This window comes from Carcharhinus amblyrhynchos, chromosome 20, assembly GCF_965287045.1.
Source record: "Carcharhinus amblyrhynchos chromosome 20, sCarAmb.v2.hapA, whole genome shotgun sequence".
Lineage (NCBI taxonomy): Eukaryota > Metazoa > Chordata > Chondrichthyes > Carcharhiniformes > Carcharhinidae > Carcharhinus > Carcharhinus amblyrhynchos.
Genome location: NC_137343.1, coordinates 37166262 through 37185106, shown reverse-complemented (window position 1 = coordinate 37185106; position 18845 = coordinate 37166262). Strand labels below are relative to the sequence as shown.

General features: G+C 39.0%; 1 protein-coding gene across 3 annotated transcripts in view; it reads left to right on the top strand.

Annotated features, from left to right (window-relative positions):
- Positions 1-18845, top strand: part of taok3a (TAO kinase 3a) — a 136360-nt gene that overhangs the window by 88793 nt on the left and 28722 nt on the right. For 2 of the 3 annotated variants that reach the window (XM_080208421.1, XM_080208420.1), the window contains exons 12-14: positions 354-521; positions 3792-3995; positions 11644-11781. In XM_080208421.1, the coding sequence (XP_080064547.1) occupies positions 354-521; positions 3792-3995; positions 11644-11781 (510 nt within the window). The remainder of the gene's footprint in view (positions 1-353; positions 522-3791; positions 3996-11643; positions 11782-18845) is intronic. The other variant, XM_080208422.1, reaches the window with a different exon arrangement.

Sequence of the window (18845 nt, the reverse complement as noted above, 5' to 3'; positions counted from 1 at the left end):
AAAGTCTTTGTGGATAATTTGCTGCTTATACTGGCTCAAAAATCCACATTTCATGAAATTTGCCACATAGTCCATGAAGAAGATCACAGGAATTCTTAACGAGAATAAAAATCCTGCTACAAACATTGAAAATATGTTCAGTTGCTTAGTTACATAGAGATTACTTTGATGTTCAAATCACAATACCATTATATTTTATAGTGCACAAGTGTTTGCTTCACGAAGTGATCTATTTTCCTAAACAATGAGGAAATATTTTTCAGTGTTCTCTTTTATATTCTGTAGATAATCAGCATGCGGAGATTTTGGTTCAGCTTTTGGACATTGATAATTTGCTATGTCTGTCTTATCAGCATGAATTTGTTCGCCGGGAGCATCCACAAAGAGTTCTTTGTGACCTTATTGCAAGAACAAAAGATGCTGTTCGTGAGCTGGATAATCTTCAATATAGAAAAATGAAAAAAATACTTTTTCAAGAAACTCGCAATGGACCAACAGCAGAATCACAAGAGGAAGAGGAGGTAAGATGAATTTGATGGCTCTCAAGTGATGGATTAAAATCTAATTAAAAACAGAAAAGTTATGGTGTAGAAAGAGGTCATTCAATCCATTGTGTCTGTGGTGGCCCAAAAAGAGAGCAAATGTAGTTGCTCATTTTAATCCCAATTTCCAGCACCTGGTCCATAGCCTTGCGGGTTTACAGTACTTCAGATGCAATACCTTTTTAAATGAGTTGTGTTTCAGTTTCATCCACCAACTTACCTGAACAAAGAAGCCAACTGTTTTGCTCAAAGCCATTCTTCGTTTAAATTTCATCCTTACGCATTCTTGACCTGAAGTGTAGTTCTTCGGGTGTCAATGGCTTTCTGGTAATTGGCTCAAATGGTAATTCTTCATGTATAAACCAAAATACTGAGATGCAGCAATATTTGTGAAGGGCATCACATCCGATGGCAATCTACTTTTGGTAGCCAAATACATGCTTCTTTACAGGGATCATTAGAAATTCTGGCTATCAGTCTTTTTTGCTTTTCTGCCACCATGTCCAGTCAGTGGCCATTTAAGCGAATTTCAATATCGAATTGCTAATTCAGTTGAGATCAATGACCTAACTGAGGAAAATGAACCCTGAGTTGAATAGTGTAGTGATGAGTTACACAAGTACACCCATCTGCTCAACGACTTTAGGAACTCTATGACAGCATTGTATCAACATTTCAAAATTTAGCCTACTGACTGGTGACTAAAGGAATTGTCAAACTTCTGAGTTGTTGTACTTTTTTATTTAAAATGCTGAAGAGCATTGGATGAACATGCACAGTTTTGCAAACTGAGAGTGAGCCCAATGAACAGTAGATATAAAGCACAGTGTTTTTATGTTCCTTTATAGTATCATGGGTAATTCATGTTGTACTAAACCCATTACACAAAATAGTTTTATTCCTGAGTTTTAGCTGGAAATACAGTGACTACTCAAATTGGTCTCAAATTTTGGTGCAGAATATATTGATATAATATTTGCTCCTAATTTGTTATTGAATTTTCCAAGCCAGAATATGCATGTATTTGAACATTTAAGAAAAGATATCAGACCCAACTGTGGTGCCCCTCATCTGCTCAAGTGGCTCAGCAATAGATATCATTTAGCCTTACAAATAAAGAATGTTTGGCCGAATATCATTGGTGCCTATGGAACCAGACATCTTAGCATGTTTCCTAGTGGAGTCAGGAGTAAGAGGCCAAACAAGAGGAAAATATTTCTTACATGAACACAGTAAATTTTGAATTATTATAAATGCATTGTTTGGCGTTTAATCGAAAAAGTCATTTTTCTGTTCTTGAACCAAAATTTCTCAAAGCTGTTATGAGTGAAAGATTTCAATGTTGTTCATCTCACTTCCTTAGATGACTGCCTAGAAGTTATTTATCAAAACTAGTAATGAATTGCATGTAGTTAAATTGCCTTTTTTTGTATAGTCAGAAGATAATTGTGGAAAACGATTTTAATTCACCCACTCATTGTAGTATCCAATTATTTATTGATTCTGGGGTGTTTTCCTTCACTATGGTTTGTTCATCATTGTGCGAAGAAAGTGCTGTAGCAATCTAAATTTGCCATTTACAAGTTTAAATCAGTTGTCCCACTTGCCACTTACTTTAATATTTTAGATTTTCCTTTCCTAGCCTGTTGCACTGCAGACTTTTCTAGATTAAAAAAACCTTCATAAGAACAGACTAACACTAGGCTTCAGCTAAGGCTCTTCACACTGCCTCTAATGCTTAAACATTCCCATTGTGTCTTAGGAATGTGAACTCATTAGTGTCTCCACATACAGCTTTTGAAGTGTATTTTAGTAATGTTATCAATATTTTAACGAATGTTGTTTTGCATAGTAGTTTGCTACAATATGTTTTCAGATGTTTCAAAATTGGAAATGTGAATGCCCTTTCCATTTACATTATTGCAACTAATTAACAGCAGTAATTATAAACCCTGCCCTGGCACACAAGTTGCACCTGGCCTCACCACCCATGACCTTGACTCTGCCCTTGCATAAAATCCATATATGCTATTTCCACTGAGGTTTACTGATTATTGATCAGAAGTGGCCACACAGCCTTTTTAATGTACTCTTCTTCACCTGCAAATATTGAGGCCAACAATCAAGTTATTGTCACCCCAAATGAAGGTTGCTTATCCTTAAAATAGGGTTGTTGCTTCACTTTACAACTGTACATTTTCACCTATAATGCAACTCCTTAACTGTACAATCGTTACAAAGATTTCAATAAAATGTAATGACTATATCAGCTATTCATGTTATTGCCAGCTTGGATAGTTTAAAAAAAAGTTCACGCATTTCAGCAGTTCAATGACAGCTGTCCCTATTGTCTTCGGATTGTATCTGGTAAAACATTTTGAGTTGCCTTAAACTAGGTTGAACAACCAATGGTTGCTATGAAAATGGTGAAGGGAGCAGTTTGAGATAAGTGAAGTGTATGACACCTTAAGCAAATTGATAGAAATAAACTTTCTCCTTGCCCCCTCGTGATAACACAGCTTTTTTTTTAAATGCAAGGTTCCTGGACCTTTCTTTTCTCCCCACCCCAAACTGCCATGAATTTGTCACTGGAAGCATCCACCAAAAGTTTTTGATGTTGCAGAAACCCATATTCGAGTCCTCATAGAATCATAGAGGCATAGAAGCCCTGCAGTGCAGAAGGAGGCCATTTCACTCATCGAGTCTGCACCGATAACAATACCACCGAGGCCCTAACCCATAACCCCACATTTACCCCACTTATACCTCTAACCTACGCATCCTGGGACACTAAGGGACAATTTAACATGGCCAATGTACCTAATCCACACATTTTGGACTATGGGAGGAAGCCGGAGCACTCGGAGGAAACCCATGCCGACGTGGGGAGAACATGCAGACTCCACACAGACAGTGACCCAAGCTGGGAATTGAACCCAGGTCTCTGGACCTGTGAGGCAGCAGTGCTGACCACAGTGCCACCATACCTCCCACGTCCTCTATAATATTTAAATTTCTGTGATCATTACAAGTACACAATTATTCACATTCAGTCCCTCCGTTGGGATTTTGGAGGATCAGGTTCTGCTTACTTGCTCTAACTGCATAGTCTTACTTGAATTATAAGATACTGATCATTTTAACTTCTGTGTAATAATGAGGAATATTATTCAGTGCATGTGATTTCGAAACGCATGACGTCACTAACGCATGTTCACTTCACTAACATTGCTTTCCTCTATCTTGCAGGACAGTGAGCATGGTGCAGGCTTAGGTAGTAAAGTAGATAGCCTGGGAAGTAATCAGTCCATTCCCAGTATGTCGATCAGCACAGGCAGCCAGAATAGCAGTGTTAACAGTCTGCATGAAGTCTTTGATGATAGCTCAGAGATCGCCATGATGCATGATGGTGATAACACCTTGCAATCTAATGTCTCCGTCATCCACAGAAAGGTAAGTTTGCAGTATTGTGTTTGGAAGTGTTGCTGCTGTGAAGTGTTCTGCTAATGTATAAAATAAAGTTGTGTTAAATCTTCACCAGAAACATTTTTTTAGAGAAGTCAAGCTTCATGGAAGCCTAAAATAGGTGAGTTTGGAAGTAACTTTGGATCAACAGAACTCGATCATCCACTTTCTGGTTTTTGTAATTCATTGGAATTACATTCCACAGTGGGGATTAGCCCAATTATCTGCTAAAGCTTCAGTGTAATAAATATGGAGACCTAAGCTAGTGGACAAATGGGAGAGACCTTGCAGAAATTCACCCCATTATGATCGAAAGATGTCAGGCTACCTTTCCACTCTGGTGTTTTGTTTTGTGCTGCTGGCACAAAAATGAGTAACTCATGTCGGATATCTTAGATTTTGACATGCGAATTCGTATCAACACCAATTAAGTTTCCCCAGGGCTGGAAAGCCAGCCCTGCCCTCAGGATGAATTAATGACCATTGAGAGTTTGCACTGATTTCACTTTGTTATGCACTTTCCAGGCAATTCTTTAAAACAAAATTAAGTTGGTTCTTGGATATATCAATACGAATAGGCATGTCTTAAAAACTTTTAAACATATAGGTGGCACAGTGGTTAGCACTACTGCCTCACAGTGCTAATTCTGTCCTCGGATGAGTGTCCATATGGAATTTGCATGTTGTTGTCTGAATGGGTTGCTCCCCACGCTACAAAGATGTGCAGTTAGGTTGACTATAGCAAATTGACCCTTGGTGTCGAGGGCACCAGCAGGGTAAAAATATGGGATTACAGGGATAGGTCCAGGCTCAGATTGTTGATGCGGGCTCAGTGGGCCAAATGGCATCCTACTGCACTGTAGACATTCTATTCTATCATTTATATAAAATATTACAAAGAAATATAACAAAGAGAGCAGTGCAATAGACATTGTCTACATAGACTTCAGCAAGGCCTTCGACAAAATACCACATGGTAGACTGCTCAGTAAGATTAGATCACATGGAATCCAGGGAGAAACAGCTGATTGGATACAAAATTGACAGCTCAGTAGGAGATAGAGGGTGATGGTAGAGGTTTTTGAGACTGGAGGTTTGTTACCAGTGGTGTGCCACAAGGGTTGGTGCTAGGTCCACTAGTGTTTGTCATTTTTATAAATGACTTAGATGAAAATATAGGAGGCATGGTTATTAAGTTTGTGAATTGAACCAAAATTGGGGATGTAGTGGACAGTGAGAAAGGTTATCTAAGACTACAGTAGGATCTTGATCAACTGGGCCAGTGGGGTGAGGAATAGCAGGTGGAGTTTAACTCAGATAAATCTGAAATGTTGCATTTTGTAAGACAAATCAGGACAGGACTTGCATAGTTAATGATAGGGCTGTGGGAAGTGTTGAACAGAGAGGTGCAGGTACATAGTTCCTTGATAGTGGCATCACAGGTGACAGGGTGGTGAAGAAGGCTTTTGGCACACACGCCTTCATTGCTCAGAACATTGAGCACAGGTGTTGGGATGTTATGTTACAACTGTACAAGCTATTGGTAAAGCCACATTTGGAGTACAATTTTGGTCATCCTGCTACTAGAAGGATGTTAAACTGTAAAGGGTGCAAAAAAGATTTACAAGGATGTTACTGGGACTGGAATGTTTGAATTATAAGGAGAAGCTGGATAGGCTGGGACTTTGTTCCCCAGAGCATGGAGGGGTGACCTTACAGAAGTTTATAAAACCATGAGGGGCATAGATAAGGTTAAGAGCCAAGATCCTTTCCCTCTATAGGGTAGTCCAAAACTAAGATGTGGGTTTCAGGTGCAAGAGGAAAGATTTAAAAGGAACCTGAGGGGGCAACCTTTTCACACAGAGAGTGGTGCATATATGCAATGAGCTGCCGGTAGAGATTGGTACAAGTACAACATTTAAAAGACATTTGGACAGGTATATGGAAAGGAAAGATTTAGAAGGATATGGGCCAAATGCAGGCAAATGAGACTATTAAGTTTAGGAAAACTGGTTGCCATGGATGAGTTGGGCCAAAGGGCCTGTTTCCATGCTGTATATCTCTGACTCTAAGCTGATTACTCCATTCCAAGTCATTTTCAATAACTTAAAATCTGATTGCTCACACGTGGATTGGCACTGTGATTGTAAATATGTTTCTATGATTTATCAATTTTCAGCACTATTAATCACACCACTCATCAAGGAGTTTACACTGATACAATGCAAATGAATTTGAGTGAGGAAAAAATTTTACAAAGTGCTTCTCAAAGTGGACATGTTACACCCGCATTATCAATTACACCCAAAGTGAAACTCGACCCACTGATTTAAGGCAAATGCATGCCATTTGTTTTTAAGAAGTGTTTAGTTACAATGTGTATAATTAATTGGCTTCAGATTTTAAGGGACTAATGTGAACTTTTCTTGTGCAGTTTATTGTGCAATTGCTTCATTCAAATTATTCCCTTGTAATTCATCGAATCAACAAAGATAAAAATATGCACATTGCTGAAGAGTTGTGAAATTAGTGAAATGACAACTTGGGCCCTTCTGATGAAATATCTTCTGAAATAAAAATTGATCTCTGATGCACAAATCTATGTAGTTATATGTAAAAATAATTTGGTTATCACTGCACAATGCAAACAAACAACTAAAGAATGTTAGCTTTGGAGCCTGGACTTCATTTCAGAATCCAGTTGGAATTCCAAATGTTGGCAAACCCAGATATGTATTACAGAAATACTATTAAATATTGCAAAACTTCTAAAATCTCTAGCAGAGTGGAGATGCAATTTTATAGGCTGTATCAGAGATGATTTTAATTTCACAAAATAATAGTGTGTACGTACTGCATTGCCATTACACCAAAGGGTGAGACATGAATCTAGCTGTTGATATAACTTTATAAGGTTCTTTATTGTGGTCAGCTCATCCCATGAATTGTTCCAGATTGAAACAAGTTCTATCACCATGTTGTGGGTTCTGTTTGAAATTCTGAGAAAAGATGTGGCAAATCATTCTTAATCCCAGGCTTTCAGAGAGTCTATTGTTTCTGTAAGGTAAACTCATCTGAAATATACCTGGGTGTTTTGTCCCTATAAGGCATTTCTTTTTCAGTCTGCAGCTACTATAGAGTCGTAGAGGTTTACAGCTTGAAAACAGGCCCTTCGGCCCAACTTGTCCATGCCACCCTTTCTTTAAACCCCCAAGCTAATCCTAATTGCCCACATTTGGCCCATATCCCTTGATACCCATCGTACCTGTGTAACTATTTAAATGCTTTTTAAAAGACAAAATTTTACCCGCCTCTTCTACTACCTCTGGCAACTTGTTCCAGACTCTCGCCACCCTGTGTGAGAAAATTGCCCCTCTGGACACTTTTGTATTTTGCCCCTCTCACCTTAAACCTATGCCCTCTAGTTTTAGATTCCCTTATCTTTGGGAAAAGATATTGGCTATCTAGCTGATCTGTGCCCCTCGTTATTGTATAGACACCCCTCAGCCTCGGACACTCCAGAGGAAAAATAGTCCCAGTCTATCCAACCTCTCCTTATAACTCAGTCCATCAAGTCCTGGTAGCAGCCTAGTAAATCTTTCCTGCACTCTTTAATAATATCGTTTCTATAATAGGGTGACCAGAATTGCACACAGTGTTCCAAGTGTGGCCGTACCAATGTGTTGTACAAGTTCAACAAGGCTTCCAGCCCCTGTATTCAATGCTCTGACCGATGAAACCAAGCATGCCAAATGCCTCCTTCACCACTCTCCACCTGTGACTGCACATTCAATGAGCTATGAACATGTACCCCTAGATCTTTGTTCTGTAATTCTCCCCAACGCCGTACCATTAACTGAGTAAGTCGCCACACTACCAGAAGGATGTGGAGGCTTTGGAGAGAGTACAGAAAAGATTTACCAGATGGTTGCACCCTAGTAAATCTTTTCTGCACTCTTTAATAATATCCTTTCTATAATAGGGTGACCGTAAGTCCTGCCCTGGTTCAATCTACCAAAATGCATCACCTTGCATTTGTCTAAGTTAAACTCCATCCGTCAGCCCACTGGCCCAATTGATCGAGATCCCGTTGCAATTGGCGATAACTTTCTTCACTGTCCACTCTACCACTAATCTTGGTGTCATCTGCAAATTTACTAACCGTGTCTCCGATATTCTCATCCAAATCATTAATATAAGTAACAAATGACAGTGGATTCGGCACTGATCCCTGAGGTACACTGCTGGTCACCTTTATATACTTATTCCTGCTGGAAATCACCCCACTCCTTGCCTGATACCAGTCTCCCTTTCTCATGCTTATCCCCCAATCTCTCACTTGCCTCAGTCTTTCTCGAGCTACTCCATGTCTCTCACTCTGTGCTTCCCTCCTGAGTCTCTGTGTTGCACTTCTCTTCCTACCGTGTCTCTTTCTCATGCTTTTCTCCAGTCTCTCTCACTCTGATTTGTCTTTCTTGGACTCACCCCATGCCACCGAGATGCACCTTTGCTTTCCCCACAACCAGTGGGTCAGCCTTTCTCTCACTTCCCCTTAACTTTTTAAAATTGTAAAAATATGGCACTTAGGATTTCTTGTTTTAAGCAGACCCCCCAGAAAATCTTATTTCCTTGGTGCCAAACTGGACATCCTAATTGTAGTGTTTCTTATACTAGATTTATCATGTACTGAACTTTGAAGGATTCTGACTTTTCCCATGGGATTATTTATTTTTGTTATTCCCACATCTTTCAACATTGTTGATTTCAGGAAATATAAACGAACAAAGAAAATTACAGCAGAGGAACAGGCCCTATGGCCTGCACTGACCACGCTGCCCGACTTAACTAAAACCTCCCCCCCATGCTTCCAGCCGCCATATTCCTCTATTCCCATCTCATTCATGTACTTGTCAAGAAGCCCCTTAAAAGTCACTACTGTATTTGCTTCCACTACCTCCCCCAGCAATGAGTTCCAGGCACCCACCACTCTCTGTAAAAAAAAAACTGCCTCGTACATCCCTTTTAAAACTTGCCCCTCACACCATAAACCTATGCCTCCTAGTAATTGATTCTTCCATCCTGGGAAAAAGCTTCTGACTATCCACTCCGTCCATGCCTCTCATAATCTTGTAGACTTCTATCAGGTCGCCCCTCAACCTCCGTCGCTCCAACGAGAATAAACCAAGCTTCTCCAACCTCTCCTCATAGCTAATGCCCTCCATACCAGGCAACCATCTGGTAAATCTTTTCTGTACTCTCTCCAAAGCCTCCACATCCTTCTGGTAGTGTGGCGACCAGAATTGAACACTGTTCCAAGTGTGGCCTAACTAAAGTTCTATAAAGCTGCAACATGACTTGCCAATTTTTAAACTCAATATCCTGACCGATGAAGGCAACATATGTATACCTTCTTGACTAGCTTCTCCACCTGCGTTGTCACTTTCAGTGGCCTGTGTACCTGTACTAATCTTGGTGTAAATATCTGCATATTTACTAACCAATTTCTGTATTACTAACTAGGCAACCATCTGGTAAATCTTTTCTGTACCCTCTCCTATCTAATACAGATAGGAAATATACAGTAAATGACAGAACCCTGAAGAGTATTGATAGGCAAAGGGACCCAGATCCCTTTGCCTATCAGTACTCCTAAGGGTTCTGCCATTTACTGTATATTTCCCATCTGTATTAGACCTTCCAAAATGCATTACCTCAAATAAACCTTCAAACGATTAAGGCCAAATTTAACATTGAAAGTGCATGTTTGAAATTAATCATTTAAAGTATAAGATATCATTTTCTCCTTCTCAAAACTTTCCAATAGTTGGAATAGTGCAATTTATTTCTCTTAATTCAATTATGTGAAGCTATTCTAAACCAGTTTTGAAAATAATGATACGATTGTATGGTTGCTGCCGTTTTCATGTACCCAAAATACAAGTCAACAGTGGGTTGTGCAGCAAGTTCTTCAATTTTTAAGTTTGCCTTTATTTTACTTATAATTATTGTAATTTTAGGGGCTATCTTATACCTTTAAGTATGTTAGCAAAAGTAAATCAAAGTTGCAGTACGTACGTTGCAGTCACGTACTGCAAATGTTGCTTTAAGTCCAACTAGATTTGCCTATGAAAGTGAGAGTATTCATCCAAATCTAGCAAAGTTGCTGATTAAGAGTGGCATTGGTAGGATTAAGTATTGGTGGTTTGGAAAAAAAATCAGAGTGCCATTACAAGAATGGTTCCAGCGATGAGAAACTTCAGTTATGAGGATAAATTTGGAGAGATTGGGACTGTTATCCTTGGAGTGAAGAAAGCTAAGAGGAGATTTGACAGTGATGCTCAGAATCATAAGGAGCTAGACAGAGTAGATAGGGAGGTTCCGCTCATTAAAGGATCAAGAAACAGAGGGCATAGATTTTAGAGATTTGCGAAAGAAGCAAGTATGATGTGAGGAAAAAAGTCACACAGCCAAGTGTTTTGGGTCTGGATTACTCTGCCTAAAATTGTGATGGAGATAGGTTTATCGAGGCATTCAAGAGGGCATTAGATGATTATTTAAATAGAAACAATGTGCAGGGGTGTGGGGAAAAGATAAGGGAATGGTACAAAGTCATGATGCTTGTTTAATGAATTGGTGCAGACAGAATGGGTCGAATGGCCTTATGCACCATAACAATTCTCTGATCCTCTGAAACATCAGAAGTGTAGTGCAGTTGATAGTAATTTTTGACGCAAATCCAGTGGCAAGTGTACTGAGTATTTTAATTTTTTGTACGATTGTGAAAACTTGAATTGTTTTAAAGTTTTGGAGTAAAAATACATTGTCATAAATAGCATTTAATATTGCATGAAGATTTTGGCTGATTGAGATATTTACTATCTTGGGTTTCTTAAAATTCAGTATAATTAACAGTGCAGCAATATTTTTGTGTATCAAGTTCCTATTGTCAGTTTTGGAAAGTATTTTCTTTTTACCAGAAAGTTTGTACTTCAAAAATATTTGCTACTGAAAGAACTTAATTTCATTACTGATGCTCACTAAACATATTTTTAGTTTTTATTTTTCTTATCCATTCAGTTGAATTAAGCATTTCGATGAGAAGCATTGAAATACTGATGACAAGGTGCATCAGTATTATAATAACCCTTATTAATAAGGACTCAAAGGTACTTGCCAACAGGGAATATAAAATTTAAAATCAGTACTTTTAAAATAATTACTGGTATGCTGATTTTATCATTACTTTGTGATAACAGAATTTGTGTGTATGCTGAAGCAGATAACAAAAGCACATTGTTATTCTTTCCTTGTGATGCCAGTTTTTATGGGGATTTAGATGTCAAAATATTAATATCAATTCATGCACCTTTTCCTCAAATAATCAAATAAAGCTTCAAAGTATTGCAAAATATTTTTGCTGCTGAAGGTCTGCCAGAGATTCAAGAAGCATCCCACTACTGATCAGCTGACTCCTCTCCTGCAATGTGTTGGTTATTCATCTCACTGTTCAGCTGCAGTGACTGGTACAGCTAACTGTGCATTTCATACAGTGCTTGCAAAAGAAGCAGAGGTAATACAAAGATATCCAGCAGGGAAAGAACACAGTTTGACATTGTATTGTTTTATCCCATTTCAGCAGGATCATGTATTCATAAGGGATGAAGCAGGCCAGAAAGACATCAGGCCTGATCTGCGGCCTACACCATCTCTCCATAGTCAGGCCTCTCTCCTTAAGAACCGGGAGCATTTTGCTACAATCAGAACAGCATCTCTGGTAAGTAATGAAAAAAAGGATTTTTTTCCCCCTTCAGTGACCGTTTACGCCGGTTAACCACATTTTTTTGAGTCAAAGCATAATTTATTTCTTCATTTACTAATTGTAAGGCACATTTTATTCATATCATAAAAGGCTGAGGGTTTTTTGCCTTTATTCAAAGGTTTTAAAATGCTTAAACAATTGCAGCAGAGCCTCAGCATTTAAGATACACTAAATGTTTAGGGGATTTATGATTGCAGAGACTTAATGTAATCTCTAATGGGTAATCTGTTGAAGCAGTGAGATGGCTGTCTCTAATGAAACAAACGTGAGCCTGAAAGAGAGCATACAGCATTTTAATGTATGTGCATGTTTTATAGATGTGTCCAGGTTACCATTCTATGTTGGAGATAGGCCCTGTAATGCTAACTTGCAGAATGTTTTATTCCAGGTTCTACTTGTGAGCTTTAAGAATCAATGCTTTATGTGCATAGAATTACAGTAAAATAATATCTTGCTGAATTAAATATAGACAATAAATATTTTATTTCAGGTACTTTTAAACAGAGGATTTCAGTTTTGAGTCAACTCTGACCCTCAAATTGATTTGAGTTCTATTGTGATTTTTAAAATAAATTAAAACAGGCTCCTCTTTCTTCAGAGCCCCCACAGTTGGCTGCTGTTGGACTATCAGTCCACCAGTCTAGAGAAAACATGTTATAGATGAAAAAAAATCCATGTGTTTTCATTAGCAATTTGAGGTTGTAGGTATAGGTGACAGGGTTTAGCCCAATCAGTGAATTGTTTTAATGCTGGTGTTGTATCTACCATGGTACATCTGGTTTCACATTCTGATCTTAGTTTTAACTATTTTTCAGGTGCAAGTTGTAAAACTTCACTTGTTTCAGGTGTACATATTGCAACTTCTATTAGTCACGACTGTTGGAAGCATTTAACACGATTGTGATTATTGAATATGTTGTTGGATTAAGGAAATGGTTTGTACAGAAGTGGTCGATTTCAGTTTAATTGTGTTAATGTTTCTAGCAGGGGCTTGTGAAATGTGTGAACTGAGTACTTGAGTCACTTATAACATTAAAGTCTTCCACAGTAGTTTATCGAATGACTGAAAATATTTTGCCACTTGGTTAAAAATTTAATTTTCTTGTGAGAGATGCACTTTGGGATAGCTGGATTTTCCTTTTCAGTGCTCAATGTCATAGTTCAGTACAGCGGAAACCTTTATTAGACTGCTCAGGATTTTTGACCTATCAAAATCAAAGAATGAAATAATATGAACAGTTAATGTTCTAATTTTGTATTGAGGCCCTCTGCCCCAATGTGCTTCTACAACCCTGATGGTGCTGAGAAAAATCTTTTTTTGTGCTATGAAATTTTACCTTCACCTATTTTATCTACGTATTCTAAAACAGTTTATTTTTTTCAATGTAACTATACTGTTTCACCACCTCTTCCAGATATTTTTGCATTTGTATACTGTTGACATTAAGTAGTTAGGTACGCCCATCATTCTAGCCATGTCAACTTGTCTCTTTTATATTTGCTTTTCCACTGGTTGGGTTGGCTTCAGTAATTATATAGTTAATGCATTTTTTTTTAGATACAAAATGGGAAACTCTTGTGCCTAGCAGCCCTAACCATATTGGCTAGCTGTGTGCATGAGGACATAATTAGCTCTGTCACAACTGTTGACCCATTTTTTCTAACTGATGTTTCAAATTTTGCATTGTGCAGTATATTTCCATATCAGATACAGATTAGAGAAAAATAATGAAAATACATTGTAAGGTTTTGCTCTGATTTTAGATAATAGTCTATATTTTTGTTTCACTTTAACTTCCTCTTCATTCATTGCTTGTGCTGTCCCACTATATTACACTCTCTCAAAATATATTAAATCTCATGGTTTGCATTGTTCCAAAATTGCAGATCAGAACTACTCCAGAATAGAAATTTTATACAAATTTACTAGGAGATTTAGGGCGGGTAAGATAAAGAGGAGAACAGCCTGGCTGCTGAGTTCTCTGGGACTATCATTACTATTGTTCTTGGTTAATCTGCTGATATTTGTTAGAATGTGACTAGTGATAACACTGGATCTGTTGTAATGTGACCAATGTTAACATACTGTAAGGGTCAGCTGACCCAGTAAACGATGTAACCAATGGTAAAATGACATGATGGTCAGCTGTCTTGACATAAATAAGATTCTGTTGGGAATTTTGGGGAGCTTGGAATGGCCCAGAGTGAGGCCTCAAGTGTTGGAGTAATGAAATTTTTTTTATTGAAGCTTTTTCTTTTATTTGAAAGTTGGAGTAAGTTTTTTGTTTTATTTTACTGCCTACAACTGAAGAGTTCTTTCTGGAGGATCAACCCTAGTTACTCCTGAAAAATAGGGCTGGGCCAGACCACTACTTTCAGTTTTTCATCTTCACTTTTCTTTGTTGTTCACTATCTAGTTAAGAATTAGTTAAAATAAATATGCAGAGGGAAATTCAATTTGATTGTCCATCCAAAATAATATGAACTCCATTACTCTGATCAGGGGTCTTGCATAATGCTGCTACAAGTTTTAAAATTCACATTTATTCAATATGTTTATAATGAGAATATTTCTTAAAATTCAGACTGTTACAATCACTATCTTCTCTCAACTTCTAAGAAAATTTTGATTGTTTTCTCCTGCTTATTTTCCCTTATCCTTACAAATCAGGCTTGCATGTTTCCATCAGGAATATGGAAGTATACAGTTTGCATGCAGCATTTTTTGGTAGAATAAGTATCGTAGTGAAAATTGTATGCCTATTTTTAAATGAAGTAACAATATACAAAATATAATATTTAAGTAGATGTAATGACAGATGTATTTTTGGCTGGTTGGAAGTAAAATATGAAGGGTAGCTAGTCCATCACCTTTTCATCCGCCCTAAAAGGAGGGGTGGGTGGGCACCCAAATCGGTAGCCTCCCTGCCCTATGTCAGTAAATTAATTAGATTGTTTACAAGCCAGTTGACCCCAATATTATGCTGTTCATGACACAGTTGGTGGGGGCAAGCAGGCAGGAGTGGGCTGCCTATTTTTTTTTCAAGCAATATTTCTTTGAAGAGCTGGAAGAAAGGGGATACCACTTCAGGAAGGGGATGCCATTGGAGTCAATCCATACCCCCACCCCTATCCAAAGATTGATAGTTGCCTGTTCCTGCCTGTCTGCCCTGCAAAACCCACATGGCGCTTCCCTGCCATATCATCTCCATCCAATAGCCCTAATTTGCTTGAGTCTGAGATCCGTTGAGGCCTTTCTTGTAGGCCTGTTTGCAGTCCCAACAGCACCCACAGCTGAGTTCTAATATTACCAAGACAGCAAGAGCTGCCGGAATCAGGCCCTGCTTATCTTTGTTGCTGCTTACAATGTGTTATTTTTGCAGGACAGACTTTACTCTGGGTGAGTGGGGGGGGGACATCACCCCTCTCCCATAAAATCCTGTCTTGTAACTGCATTTTGAAAATGTATTTTTTCCTACTAATTTTCTGAGCCCTTGTCCCATCTGTTGCTCTAAAAGGAAAGTAGAGACACAAGCCAACATTTTAATGCTTTCAACTGGTGTAGCTGTTGCTGACAAGGCCATCATTTTTTGTCCATCCCTAATTGCTCATGAAAAGGTGGTGGAGAGTTGCTGCTTGAACCTAATGCATTCCAAAGTGGTGTAAGTACACTCACAGTGCTGTTAGGAAGGGAGTTTCAAGATGGTGAAGGAACCACAGTATATTTCCAAATTAAGATGGTGACTGGCTTGGAGAAGAACTTGCAGGTGATAGGAAAGTAGGAAGTTGGAGCAGGAGTAGGCAATTTAGCCCTTTGAGCCTGCTCTGCACTTCAGTCAGATCACAGCTGATCTCTTCCTGATCCCAAATCCACCTCCCCACCTATTCCCCATATCCCTTCAACTCATTTTTTATCAGAAACGTATCTATCTCCTTGAAACCATTTAATGGTTCAGACTCTGATATGCCCTGGGGCAGTGAGTTCCACAGATTCACCACCCTCCGCAAGAAATAGTTCCTCGTCATCTAATTTTTAAATCTACTGCCTCTCAACCAATACCTGTGACCTCTTGTTGAAGATTGCCCCACAGGGGGAACATTTGGTCTCCGTTTACTTTATCAATCCCTTTTAATATTTTATGTACCTTGAACACATCCCCTCTCATCCTTCTAAACTCCAGAGAGTATGAGTCTCTCCTAATCATGTCCCCATGCTTCTGCTGCCCTTGTCCTTCTGGGTGGTAGAGGTTGAGGATTTTGAAGGATTGGTGAGTTGCTGCACTGCATGTTGTAAATGGTATTGCTGCCGCTGCTTGGCAATTGAGGGAATGAATGGCACCCTATCCACAAACAATCAAGAGGGCTGATTTTGTCCCCGAGGATATCAAGCTGATTGAGTTTTATTGAAGCTGCATTCAAATGAAATGTATCATGCTCTTGTGCTGTACCTTGTAGATTATGGACAGACTTTAGGGTATCAGAAGACGATCCTAGTCTGTAGCTCAGTAAGAAGTCTTACATCACCAAGTTAAAGTCCAACAGGTTTATTTGGTAGCAAAAGCCACAAGCTTTCAGAGCACTACTCTTACAGCCAAATATGCAAAAAGCGCACGAATAAACATGTATGTAGATACATACATTGGGAGGTAATGCTGCAACTTTATAAGACCCTTGTCAAACCCCACTTGGAGTACTGTGTGCAGTTCTGGTCGCCTCACAACAAGAAGGATGTGGAAGCTATTGAGAGGGTGCAGAGGAGATTTACAAGGATGTTGCCTGGATTGGGAGGCATGCCTTATGAGGATAGGTTGAGGGAGCTAGGCCTCTTCTCCCTGGAGAGACGAAGGTTGAGAGGCGACCTGATAGAGGTTTACAAGATAGGGTGGATTCTCGGAGGCTATTTCCCAGGGCTGAAATGGTTGCTACGAGAGGACACAGGTTTAAGGTGCTGGGGAGCAGGTACAGAGGAGATGTTAGGGGTAAGTTTTTCACTCAGAGGGTGGTGAGTGAGTGGAATTGGCTGCCGTCGGTGGTGGTAGAGGCAAACTCACTGGGGTCTTTTAAGACACTTGTGGATGAGTACATGGGATTTAATGGGATTGAGAGTTATAGATAGGCCTGGTAGGTATGGATATGATCGGCGCAACTTGTGGGCCGAAGGGCCTGTTTGTGCTGTAGTGTTCTGTGTTCAATAATGCTGGATACGTGGTTGTGATAAAACTGGGCATTGGCGCCACCCTGTGGTCTAATATGTTTAACTTGAAGTTAAATAAGTTGGATCAGTAAAGTTCTTCGTAATTACTATCTCCCACCATAGCAGAGTTGAGCTGATTGATTAGCTATTCTAGGGGAAGCCATATCGTGGTTGCCACCCCAATGTTGTTGACGTTGAAATGGGGTGACATCAGAAAACTTTAGTGCTTGTGGCAGTCATTTGATCCTGAGTTGTATGAGAGGAATCATACATGTATTCGAATCTAATTTTGTTTACCCATATTTTGAAACTAACTTTTGCACTTTTAGTCCATCAATCAGTTGGTTCAGGGGGCTGAATCAGGTGAGATAGTTACCACTAAACCAAGACAGCCCTGGTTGCTGTTTTACTCCCCCTGTCCAATGTATATGCACGTTGCTCAGTTTTTGTAGATATAAAAATCTGTGGCAGTCCAATGTTACAAAACCTAATGACCTAAAGTTCGCAAGTTGGGAGGTAATGTGAGAGAGCTGCGTTTGTCATGGGACTATGAGCACTGCAGGACTGGGACTCAAAATGTGATGATAGTTCTTTATAGTATTTTGGTGAGAAGCTGTGTTGAGAAAGTGTGCATGGAATTCCAGTTTGTTGTGAGCCATAACATCTTTTTAAACTTGATTAGATATCTTCGGAATGTGATCTCCAATAATGTATGCAACATTGTTTAAAAGGTTTGTTGATCTTCATTTTAAGTTAGTGACCACTTTACAGTAATTTACTGTTTGGCAACAGATTGCAGGATGTGTCTGTGAACTTGGAAGAATCTAATGAACTTTGGTTTTGGGATTGTCCTCACTGGAAAGACAGAGGCTGAGGTGCATCCTGATAGAAGTTTATAACATTGAGAAGTATAGATAGGATGCACAGTTGGAAGCATTTTCCCAGGGCAGAAATGACAATTACAAGGGGCACGAGTTCAAGATGAGGGGAAAGGTTCAGGGGAGATGTGTGGGGGAAGTTTTTTACACAGAGGGTGATGGAGGCCTGGAATGCACTGCAAGTGAGGTGGTTGAAGCAGTTATGTTAGCTACATTTAAGACTTAATTCAATAGGCATATGAACAAATGGGGAATGGAGAGGTATAAGTGGTTGACCTAGATACGTAAATGTGATTGGTGCAGATTTGAAGAGCCAAAGGTCCTATTCCTGTGCTGTCCTGTTCTTTGCTCTTTGCCATTTTTATGCTCAATATGTCATTGGATCAGCATAATGCCCACTCCTGTAAGCAGGCTTGGCATCTCCTACAAAGCTAGAGTATGCATTTGTTTGCCCTTTATCTGATTAAATATAGCATGGTGCAGGAGGTTAGTGGAAATTATTTGCTACTACATTCAAGCTTATGGTTTTTACGTGTATGTGATCTTGTCTTGTATGTGAAAACTTTCGACCGATCGTCAGATTTGACGTGGAACCATAAATGAAGTGTTCATTTATTGGGCAAACAGCCCAATTTATATTACTTTCAAAAGCTTTGTTGTTTGAGATTGAGAAGGAAAAGGAATGATTCTTCTATGCTGACCTTTAATGTGAATCCCAGAGAGAGTCTATCACTACTTTGGTCAAAATGATTTAGCCCAATTTCTGCTATCTTCAGACTGGTAAATTGAGCACAGGTAGGCAAATATTAGTTCAAAATGCAGAACTCTTTCATTAAGGTGTCTATAAAAGAGGCAACAAAAAATGTGCCCCTCAGATTTTCAGTCAATAAACCAAATTCTCCAAAGGACTGCAAAAATAGAGAATTGTTTGAAATCAGTGGATTGCT